The sequence below is a fragment of the Danio rerio genome, chromosome 23 (assembly GCF_049306965.1).
Source record: "Danio rerio strain Tuebingen ecotype United States chromosome 23, GRCz12tu, whole genome shotgun sequence".
In the NCBI taxonomy this organism is placed as follows: domain Eukaryota; kingdom Metazoa; phylum Chordata; class Actinopteri; order Cypriniformes; family Danionidae; genus Danio; species Danio rerio.
In genome coordinates, this window is record NC_133198.1 from 35,201,587 (window position 1) to 35,213,667 (window position 12,081).

At 36.1% G+C, this 12,081-nt stretch overlaps 1 protein-coding gene across 3 annotated transcripts in view; it reads right to left on the bottom strand.

The window, feature by feature from the left end:
• The window catches only part of dgkaa (diacylglycerol kinase, alpha a), a 65,377-nt gene that overhangs the window by 18,612 nt on the left and 34,684 nt on the right, over window positions 1–12,081 (bottom strand). Inside the window, exons 4-9 of one of the 3 annotated variants that reach the window (XM_005162328.6) lie at window positions 9,317–9,446; window positions 6,291–6,407; window positions 4,720–4,794; window positions 4,585–4,634; window positions 4,385–4,459; window positions 3,989–4,105 (exon numbers count right to left, since the gene is read on the bottom strand). In XM_005162328.6, coding sequence (XP_005162385.1) covers window positions 3,989–4,105; window positions 4,385–4,459; window positions 4,585–4,634; window positions 4,720–4,794; window positions 6,291–6,407; window positions 9,317–9,446 — 564 coding nt within the window. Of the gene's footprint in view, window positions 1–3,988; window positions 4,106–4,384; window positions 4,460–4,584; window positions 4,635–4,719; window positions 4,795–6,290; window positions 8,170–8,860; window positions 9,447–12,081 lie in introns of all 3 variants that reach the window. The other 2 variants (XM_073938711.1, NM_001045315.1) reach the window with 2 other exon arrangements.

Here is a 12,081-nt window from a genome sequence, read left to right on the forward strand (position 1 = left end):
ATAGAGATGTATGAAACAGTAGCCTAAGCTAGAATAAGACACTTTTTATAATGCACATGGTCAATTGGAAATACTCAGACATTTTCTGTATTTTGTCATTGTAAAATATCATTGTTTATGAGTTCTATGAGTTTTAGTTCAACAAGTTATTACATTATAAAGTTCTAAAATGATCAAATCGACTGCCTTGGTATAGCTCCAGTGTTAAAGTAATATATGCAACAGTGCAAACTACATACTACAGACTGACCAATATCATCTTGTAACGGTAAACAGCATGTTGACTTTGCCATTGTGGTTGAACTGTGAAGCAGGCTTATTAGTGCTAAATGCTCATTTCTAGGTGTGAACTAGAGACTCTAGCTTTGCATTTGAGGGTTGAATTTTGTTTTTCATTATATTTAGATGTAAGTAGGCATGGAAAAAGCCTGCTGTTAACATTGTGGCCTGCCTCCAGGTCATGCACTGGCACAGTAAGAACAGACCGAAGAGTTTTAGTAGTTACACAGCTTATGTTCCCCTTCTTGAGGAGTGTGAAGCCAGAAACTGCTCTAGCATTACTTGTTGGATGCTTGCATTTCAAAGCTGCCAGGTGGCTTGTGTGGAAAGATGCATGTCAGGGATATTCTGAATGCATGCCTTCTTAAAATGCATATAGGTATTTTAATAAGATGTTATTTAAAGTAGGTCTTACATAGACTTTATATATTTAAAGTAGACCGTATATATACAGTTGAAGGCAGAATTATTAGCCCCCTGAATTATTAGACTCCCTGTTTGTTTTTTCCCCCAATTTCTGTTTAATGGAGAGAAGATTTTTTTTAACACATTTCTAAACATAATAGTCTCAATAACTCGTTTCTAATAACTGATTTATTTTATATTTGCCATGATGACAGTAAATAATATTTTACTAGATATTTTTCAAGACACTTCTCTACAGCTTAAAGTGACATTTAAAAGCCTTAGGTTAATTAGGTTAACCAGGCAGGTTAGGGTTATTAAGCAAGTTATTGTATAATGATGGTTTGTCTCTCCAAGTACCACCAAAATGAGCAGTATTGAAATACAGTAGTGTAGTAGGCCCAGTAAAGCAGCTACAACTCTGCACAGTTAAAAAAGTGGCAGAAATTTAGGCTATATGTCATTTGACACATCATTTTTGATAAATTTTAAAATGTGTGTAGCATATACATGACATATTTTATTCCTCCGCGTACCACTAAAAAAAGCCTGCGTACCACTAGTGGTACACGTACCACAGTTTGAGAACCACTGCTGTAGACTATTGAAAACAATATAGCTTAAGGGGGCTAATAATTCTGACCTTAAAATGTTTTTTTTTTTTTTAATGTAAAACTGTTTTTATTCTAGCTCAAATAAAACAAAGAAGACTTTCTCCAGAAAAAAATATTATCAGACATACTGTGAAAATTTTCCTTGATCTGTTAAACATCATTTGGAAAACATTTAAAAAAGTTAAAAAAATTAATGGGGGGCTAATAATTCTGATTTCAGCTGTATATATACTACCAGTTTTTTTTAAGAAAATGATTATGTTCATCAAGGCGGCATTTATTAAATGTAAAAAATAAATAAATAAGTGCTTATTGTATGTAGTTTCAAATGAAATAATTTCTCAAGTTATTGTTGCTTTTTTTTACTATACCAATAATAATAATAATAATAATAATAATAATAATAATAATAATAATAATAATAATAATAATAATAATAATAATAAAATTGATTTCTAAAGGAATAGGTGAGGTAGTGGCGCAGTAGGTAGTGCTGTTGCCTCACAGCAAGAAGGTTGCTGGGTAGCTGGTTCGAATCTTGGCTCAGTTGGCGTTTCTGTGTGAAGTTTGCATGTTCTCCCTGCCTTCGCGTGGCTTTCCTCCGGGTGCTCCGGTTTCCCCCACAGTCCAAAGACATGCGGTACAGGTGAATTGGGTAGGCTAAATTGTCCGTAGTGTATGAGTGTGTGTGTGAACGTGTGTGTGGATGTTTCCCAGAGTTGGGTTGCGGCCGGAAGGGCATCCGCTGAGTAAAAACTTGCTGGATAAGTTGGCGGTTCATTCCGCTGTGGTGAACCCAGATTAATAAAGGGACTAAGCTGACAAGAAAATGAATGAATAAATGATTTCTGAAGGATCATGTGACTGGATTCAATTAAATTCAATTCATCTTTATGTCTATAGCGCTTTTACAATGTAGATCGTGTCAAAGCAGCTTAACATAGATGATTATATTCAATTAAAACAGTGTCAGTGCAATTTTCAAAGTTGAAGTTCAGTTTAGTTCAGTTCAGTGTGGTTTAATTTTCACTGCTGAAAGTCCAAACAAACTGAAAATTGTAAGCTGAAATTTCATCTTTACAATCACTGGAATAAATGATTAATTTAAATGATAAACTACATTTGAAGATTTATTTTATAGTGCAGTAACATTTCACAATTTTACAAATTGTGCTGTATTTTTGATCAAATAAATGCAGTCTTGGTGAGCATGATAAGCTTAATTTAAAACATTTAAAAAATCGCACTGACCCCAAACTTTTGTCTGATAATGTGTATATATAAATTATTTAATGTGTATATAAATTATTTAATGAGCTAAACATGATTTCTTGTTAGCGTGATCAAGTCTGTTGATAAGTTAATAAATTTCCAAAAGGATTTTCTGAGACTCACTAATGTTTCACTCATTTTATACTTGATAAATTATGAATCATTATTACAGTTTGTATGAACCTTTTCTAAATATTGATAATATTTCTAATGTAATTTATTTAAGGGAATTTCAGCAGTCTTTACTCCACACAAATAATCTAGAAGAAATTTTTCTAATATGATGATGAAATAAAAAATAAAAATATATAAATAAATAAAACATTAAAGATTTAAATGTAAAAAAAACCTTTTAACCGTAGTGTTCACTGCTACATATTCAAGTGTGTATTTGTTGTTGTTGTCATGTGTTCTTGAAGCTCCTGTTTTCTTTTGTAATGTATTCTAAAAATGTATAAATAAAAAAAACATACAAAAGAGATATTAATATGTGACCTTTGACCACAAAACCATTTATAAGTGTCAGTTTTGTTTAAAACTCAGGTTTATATGTGATATACTGAGATATATCAATTTGAAAATCAAAATACTGAGGGAAAAAACTAAATAAACTTTGCCTTTAAAGTTACCTATATGAAGTGCAACGTTTTGATATATTTTCAGTAGAAAATGTACAAAATATTCTCATGGAACATAATCTTCACACTTCTTAGCATGAATGAAAAAACAGTAATTTTGACTTGTCAAAAACATACCACTGCAACATAATACTGGTTTTGTGTTGTATAAAACAGAATTTTTCCATTTTCACAAAAATTACATTTACTGGACATTAAATACTGCAATATTTTGATAAATTATTTTTATTTAAAAATATTGCTTTTTTAATATATTTTAAAATGTAATCCACTGCATTTCCATCAGCAATTATTGAAGGTTAAGTTTCACAAGATTCATAAAAAATGTCTTTAATATGATGATAAAATCAAAGTTTAAAAAATACATAGAGAAACATTTATAATTTAAATAAAAATAATTGAAAGAAAACTGAATATAAAAACAAAAAATACTGTTAATTATGCTAATGAGTATTTTTGTGCATATCAGTGTGTGTGTGTGTGTGTGTGTGTGTGTGTGTGTGTGTGTGTGTGTGTGTGTGTGTGTGTGTGTGTGTGTGTGTGTATGAATATGTGTTAGAAGTGTCACCGTTGCTTGCACCACTGCAAAGTCAGCAGGCTTTTGAAATGCTAAAGTGAGACAAAGTGACACAACCGAACCTCACATAATACATCTACTAAAATGCATGTTTTTTTCCCTCTGTGTTAACCCCTCCTTCTGAGCAATGTAATCTGAGATATAGTTTAAAAATAGCACCAGGGCTCGCTGACTGAAGCTCGTCTAATTCTGCGTGTTCCTACCTTCAACCCTAGTAAAACCAGTAGCGGGACGTTCTTCAGTCCCCCATCCACCCATTCCTCTGATGACACTGTTCCACTGCTGTCTGCGTCAATGGCTGTCATCATATCCTTCAATACCTGAGAACAAACACAACATGCAATGAGAATGCATTCATATTTGTCTGTCTGCATTTCTCTTGTAACCTGTACATGATGTAACCTCAGGGAACCTCATGTGAATAGCAAAATTACACAATCATCTTGTCATTTTCTCCCTTCCTCATTTTGTTCCATGACATGTTGATTCATGCCACATAATGGAGGAATTTCTCAGGGTGTGGTTACGACTGAAAAAGTCTTGTCACGTCACTTCTTCAAGAGAAATTGTTACACACGCATAAAGAAAATGCAACTCACAGGCCTCAGTTCAGACACATCCCAGCCAAGGTAATCCGCTGCATGCATCATCTGGGCAATAATACGATCCACTTCCTATTTTGCAGAAAAATAACTGGTTATAGATATTATACAAATAATGTCATTTGAGCAGGATGATTCATTAAATAATGAGGAATAGGAAGTAGATTATGTGTCAAAGTATAGGAAAGACCACCCACCGAACTGTCCAGGAAACCATTGCCATCTCTGTCGTAGAGTTTGAAGGCAACTGTGAAAGAAAAAAATATGGAGATATAATGTCAAAATGTTGATAATAATTATTAAAAAAAGAAGAGGTAAACATTGAGATTTACAATCAAGTTTGTCCCTGGGCTGCCCCTCTTCCAGGAGAGAGAAATAACAGGACACATCCTTCAGAAAGACTTCCCCTATGAGAAAAACAAAGCAAAGCTGGTCACTGCAATTTAATAATATTAATAATAATAATAATAATAATAATTATTATTATTATTATCATCATCATTAATATTATTAATGTTGTTATTATTGTTGTAATTATTTTTTACTTTTATTTTTACATCCTCTGAATGTAACTCTGAGATTACATTGTTGTTACATTTTTTTAATTACTGAGACATTAGTCAAGCATTTTGGCAACACCTTAGTTTGGGAAGAAATTCTCATTCTTAACTAGTTACAAGTTTGCAAAGTGGCTGTTTATTAGTACTTATCAAGCACTAATGAATGCTATATTTTGCATGTCCATGTTCTACATCCCTTATCATATAAATGAAATTGCCATGACTACCTTAATAACTATTAATAAGAAGTAAATTAGAAGCTAAATGAGGTAAAACTCATAGTAATGTGTTCCCTGTTAGGGTTGGGTCGATAGACGATGTCATCGTCCATTGCCGGTGGCCGATACACATCACAATGCTGAGACAGCATTGGGATCCTCCGCCCCTTTCGCAGCAGCAGCAACCCGCTCGCGAAAAATACAAACGGCCTCATGTGCACTATTACATCTTAGTTGCAAAATGGTATTTTAGAACAAAAACGATCTATGCCCAAACCAGCGTTTCATCTAGCATTTCTGAAAAGCCCTCCTTCCACACTATACCACTGAAAACGCACATCACGGGACCACACACACAAACACACTCTGTCATGCGCTGCAGCGTAAGCGTTCGTCTGAGCTACAGCAGTCAGCGGGTGCTTTGAGCACTAAACCCCGGAGAGCAGTGCACGTTGGACAGTTTATCACGGATGTACTGCTGGATCGCGTCTCATTATAGTTGTTAAATGTGAAATTTAAATAATCTTGTCTCTGTCTAATGACTCTTCGATCTTTAAATTTATCAGGTAATGTGTCACAGCATCAGTACACTGCTTCAATCTTTCACTTTCATGCTTGTACTTAGTAATTTTAGCGAAAACCTCAGAAACTGTTGGTTGGTTGATTGCTGTCTGGCCTATTCATCCCATAGTTCTGCGGAAAAAATTATTGACAGGTGGTATTTTGTGTGTAACTTATCTTAATTTATGATTTGGTTATGGGTAACACAAATACCATGCGGGTCATGTAGCACAAAATATTTAATTTGTTATAAATTAATAAATTGTTCATAAATAATTAATTCACTGCTGCCTACGACAACGATGCCATCGTCTATTAAGATGTTTCACATTAGACATTGTACGCTGCCAAATTGGTCGACATCACCCAACCCTATTCCCTATACTACAGTGTTACCAAATTAGTTGATAGCATGTGTCAGAGATCTACCAAAAGCCACGCCCTCACCTGAGCACCAGCACCCAGAATGCCCAGCACCTGTTCACCCCATGATTGCACACAGGTTAAGAGACACTCTCAGTCAGTTTCTAGCTTCCGGTTTATTGTCCACATTCATGAACTTACCTGACTTTCTCCTGGCTACTCCTTGTTTCTGTTTCCTGTTCCCCATCGTTGTTTCCTTGTCTGTTGTTTCCAGTGTGTACAGTATACTACAATCCTCATCTTCATCCTCAATCCAACCTCAAGATAAGCAAAGACTCACAATAGCTGAACTCATTCTGCACGTCATGGTCAATAAATATATATGGATCCTTCACCCCTGCATCCCTGGACCTCTTCGTAGAACTGGTTAATGCTCTCCAAGCATCCCTTATCTAAGTTCCAGCTACCACCATCACTACATTTGCCTTCGCAAGTCCCATGGCACTTCCTGCTTCCTATTCTAGAGCCAGCAGTTTGGTTACCTTCCTAACCTGTATCCTTATGCATACTACTTGAAGAATCCATCTCCGGTGGAGCAAAATTATGATATTGGGATTCTCGATTATGAAGTTAGCATTGGATGAGTGGTAGCATTAGCTGAAAGAAGCGGAAAACCCCATAAATCTCCAAAATTTGAGAGGAGCTAAACACCTGAACCCTCGTCAAGCCAGCTGGACATTATTCTTCACTAGATTCACCTCATTACTTACTGTCCTGGTTCTAAGAATGACAAAGCTGATTGTCTTTCCAGAATATTCCCTCCCAATGAATCCATATCGGATATCCATGCTGCCAACAGTCATGAAGCTGCTCTACCGGGATTCACAGAAGCGAAGACTTACTTTCCATCAGCATGTCAAAAACGGACAGTTTTTCAAAGCCCAGGCTCTGAACACCCAGGCTGCAGACAAACCCAGTTTCACAATTAGTTTTCCTGTATGACGATAAGATGACAAGGTATTTCCGCAGTTGCTTAGCCTGTGCCTTGACCAAGACGCAACAACATTTGCCTGTGGGTAAGCTCAGTCCATTACCCATCCCACAGCAGCCTTGGTCCCACATTGCTAAAGTCTTTGTCACAGACCTAACCAATTCAAATTTAAAGTGGTTCATTTCTCAAAGACCTGCAAACTGATCCTACTAAAAGGCTTATCTTCAGCAAAGGAAAAAGCTGAACATCTTATCACAAATGTGTTCCACAACTTTGGACTCCCAGAAGAGATTATGTAGTACTGGGGCCTTCACAGTTCACATCCCATGTATAGAAAGCTTTCGTCAAACTCCTCAAGATCACACTTGACCTGCCTTCCGATTATCACCTGCAGACAAATTGCAAGACTGAGTAAAAGATCCATGAACTTAAATAGTACTTCCAGTAATACTTCCACTGGGATCAGGATAGCTGAAACGGGTCCTCTTGGGCCAGATATGCACAGAACTCTCTCTGCCAAGATACCAGCAGCTTAACACCCTTCTAGTGAATACTTGGGTACCAGCCACTGCTGTTCCATTGGACAGAGGAGCAATCCAATATTCCTGATGTGGACTACTGGTTCCGAAAGAGCAAGTGTGTTACTTAGCCCATGTCCATATATAACAAGCCATGACAAGAACAATTAGGTTCGCAGATCCCAGGCAATTGTTTAGTGCCTCATAACAACCTGAAGACAAGGTCTGGTTATTCACCCAGGAACTGTGCCTCCATCTTCCCTGTAAGAAGCCGAGTCCCGCTTTATAGGTTCATTCATCATACAAAGGCAGATCAACAAAGTCTCCTATCAGCTCCAACTCCCCCCTAGATACAGAATTCATCCCACTTTTCACGTCTCGCTTTTTAAACCCCTCCCTCCATTTGCCACAGAAGACCCCAGAGTTGAGACGATTCCCCCTCCTCCAGATATGCTGGCCCACACACCGTGTAGTCTTTGAAGGTATTCCTGCAATGCAATTTTTAATTTGCAATGCCATGGCTCCAGTTTGGAAAAAATATTGACTGGCATGTTTTTGGCCTCAAGGAGAACTTAAAGACTCTCTGTGACGATATTCTTTACCTGGCACTCCAAGAAGAATTCCACCACAATTATCGAAATCGTCCAGGCTCTAGAGGTTGTGGTAATCACCGGCATCAAAAAAGGGTGTCAGGAGCCACCACTGGAGGTGGGGTAATGTCAGAGATTCACTTGCATTGAATCTGGAATGTTTTATGACCAATAAAAATGTATATATATATTTTTTATTTAGCATTCAATTTATAAAAACAGCAAAAACAATTATGTTACAAAAATACTTTTATTTCAAACAAATTGTTGATTTGAACTTTCATGATCCTGAAGAAAAATTAAGCTTTCCAATTGTTTTCAACATTAATAATAATAAAAATGCATGTATACATGCAATTTTATATATTTAATAAGTCTTGTGTAAATACACTATGAAAAGCAGCTACGCTAATTATTTCTTAGTTTTCCATTTCCATCTGGGGCCAATCCCGAGGCCTCTAGAGATTGTGCAGCACCATTGATGTCGTCCAAGACCTGTGAAGAGATGATGTCAACCATCGAGAACCTCAAGGACAACACGTACAAAGAGTTTATGCCAACCATAGAAGACTTCTAGAGGTCTCCATATTCCTGGACCAGGCCGTATCCTAAACTGATCTCGGCATTGATTGCGTGGGCTAGCCTGAACACCCACCGGTGATCTATTCACACCTGCAGCTTCTCCACAATGGACGTCCAGTGTTCTCCAGTTTCCGGCGCCTTGACTGTAGCTCTGCACTAAAAGTTTGGCCAGAGGAGAAATGGTCGTGCCCAACTAAGCCTGGTTTCTCTCAAGGTTTTTTCCTTCACCTTCATCAATTGGTGACGTTTGTTCCTTGCCACTGTTGCCACTGGCTTGCTTAGTTTGTGACTTGTGGAGCTGCACATCAGCGAATTTGCTCTTCAGTGTTTAAACTTTCAGCGGTGAAAATGAAATTACACTGAACTGAACTAAACTTCAACTCTAAAAATTTAACTAACACAGTTTCAATTTACTATAACTTCTACGTTAAGCTGCTTTGACAAAATCTACATTGCAAAAGCACTAAATAAAGATAAATGATTAAATGAATGCATGTTTATATGTATATATGCAAATTCACATATAAAAGTGCATATATGACCTACTGTTTTCATCTGATTTCGCTGACTCTGAGTTCTGGAAGGATCTGAACAGACGCTGACATAGATCTGATGGGAAGTCCTCCACCTCCAAATATGTCTTCAGGAAGAGGCGGAAACCTTCTTCATCAATGCACTATATGAATATGTGAAGAAGACAAATAATTTGATCAGTATAAGATGAGTGTGCTTTTAAAAACTTTCAAGCATTCAAAGAACACTCATCAACAAACAACTGAGGCTGCGCGTGTTCTCCAAAGTATTTTTAGCCTGCTAAAAATGCATGGCTGTGAATGCTTAAAATATAGTGTTATTGTTTTAGTCGATGTTGATACAAAAAAACTGTAGCAATGTTACTAATTACTGTATGTCATAGAATCAAAGCGCTCCTTGTTCAGACTGACATTTTTACTGTATTTCAGAAAAACAATATGGGTCCACATTAAACAGCATAAAAAGCATGATCCGTGAGCATTCACACTCACTGTGCATGTGCATATTTTGCTCGCATCTGTACTTGCAGTCTACTGGTCGAGTAATTGTCAAAGAAGCTATATGTTAACCTCCACCCACCAACAATGCAGCATCTTATTGGTCAGTGTTTTATTTACCCAGCCTAGCCTCCATTGTGATTAGTTGGCTGGACAAAAAGTGACAGTGATAAGAGCTTTATTTATCCCGGTGTTGAAGATTCTGTAATTCCCAGCAACCAGAAATTAAAAGCAGACATGCAATGCTCAGAGGGAAATAAAAACACAGTCACGATGCTGCCGGTTTTAAAAGATGTGGTGCTCCTATTGTAAACATTTGGGAAAAACAAGCCTTTGATGGACACACAGCCTTAGTAAATGAATATATCATTAAGCTTTTTAATAAGATCTATTTCGGTGATGATTCAGAAAGTACACATTATTGAAAACTAATAAAGTCATAAAAACGGTCTGGAACCATCTCAAGGGGATGTAATTAAGATCCAATTAGATTCTGCACTACAAACCTAATCCTCGTTTTACTAACTGTGCCTGCTGTTCCTGGCCTAGTTCATAACATAGTTAAAAAGAAAGAAAGAGAGAGAGAGAGAGAGAGAGAGAGAGAGAGAAAGAGAGAGAGAAACATCAAGTTGTATTCAAACTTCAAGGCCTCAGGATACTGCTCTTCTATCTGGGGTAAAATGAGGAAAACTGAAATATAGCCTATGTTCCACTCCTCCCTTTCTGACATACATAGGAGATTAAAGTCATTGTTTATTGTTAGTCACCCAACATTGGCTGATTTTAAAGCTCAAAATGAAGTAAAAACAATATTCCATGAAATAAAACGTAGAGACCACTGTGTTTATACGATTTCAGACCAACCTGTTCCCATTTAACACCTCATATCCTCTTGTTACACTATTGTTATTGTGATCTGAACCATTAAATGCAGGGTCAGGGCATGCAATTTATCCTGATTTTACCACAGACATGACTGATAACTTCAAGGGACAGTTCATTCAAAAATGAAAAATCAGTTTTTCAGTCGTAATTTGCTTCTGTTGTAAATTGCTTAGCCTTCACTTGTTCAAAACCTGTTTGGGTTTTTTTCTGTTAGACAAATGCAGATATCTTGAAAATTGTTGAAAACATGCAACCACTGACTTTAACATAGGATGTTTTAAGAATTATACTAAAACAAAATCTTTATAAAAAATGTAAAAACTATTTTAGATGACAGAAAACATGTTGGCTATAGGGGTGTGCATTATTGATAGTTTTGGGAGGACTTTTTTCAATAACAATTTTGAGCTTATACATTGGCTGGTTTAGGTTTTTCATGAATATAAAAACATGACTTAAGCTACAATTACACAAAAAACAAAACAATTTACTAAATCATTATTTCGATTAATTTAAAACCAGAGCAAGATTATGTGTTCATGAACAGATTATTGAATCACTGACAATATTAAAATAAAAATAGACAATAATGTTTTTAAACGTATGTAACTAACTCAATATTAGCTTGTTTATTGAACTGTTGTGAGAAATCTAAATCAATTTGTTATTGCGTTTTCATGCTGATATTCAGAAAAATGGCATTTTTGCTTCTGTTGAATTATTTATATAACTATTTCATTGCAAATTCTGGGTCAAAATGCCCTGACCAAAAAAGTAAAACTGAAAAATGCTTGATAAAATTATTCATCAAATTAAATAACGTCATTTTGTAACACTTTTTTAATCGAGCACAATAATTTAAAGGGCACCTATAATGAAAATCAACTTCTGTAAGCTGTTTGGACAGAACTGTGTGTATGTATAGTGTTTCCACTGTCATATTAGAATTATATAAACCCAACAAGTCTCTTTTTTAAAATTTCCTGACGTTAAAATAGGAACGTAAAATTCCAGTGATTTTAAGGCCCGCAACAACGTGACGTGTGGTTTTCCTCGCCCACCGAATTGATTCACAGAACTTATTTTGCCAAAGAAACTGGGATTAAAATATCTGTTGCAACTCTCTGTGAATTTTATAACTTTAAAATGTTTTAAAAACAGTAAAAAAAACTGTAAAATCAATATCTAACTCTTAACCGCTATAATCACCACAGATTACAATTAATTTACTTGGTATTTTTGACTGAGCTGTATTTCAGCTTCATTCATGTCTGTCTCCATCACTGACTGCTGTTTATCGTTATGCAGAACGCATAAGACGCATACACGCACATGGAAACGGTGGGCGGGTAGAAGCATAATAAATTATCAGATGGGTATTCACAGACACATCCT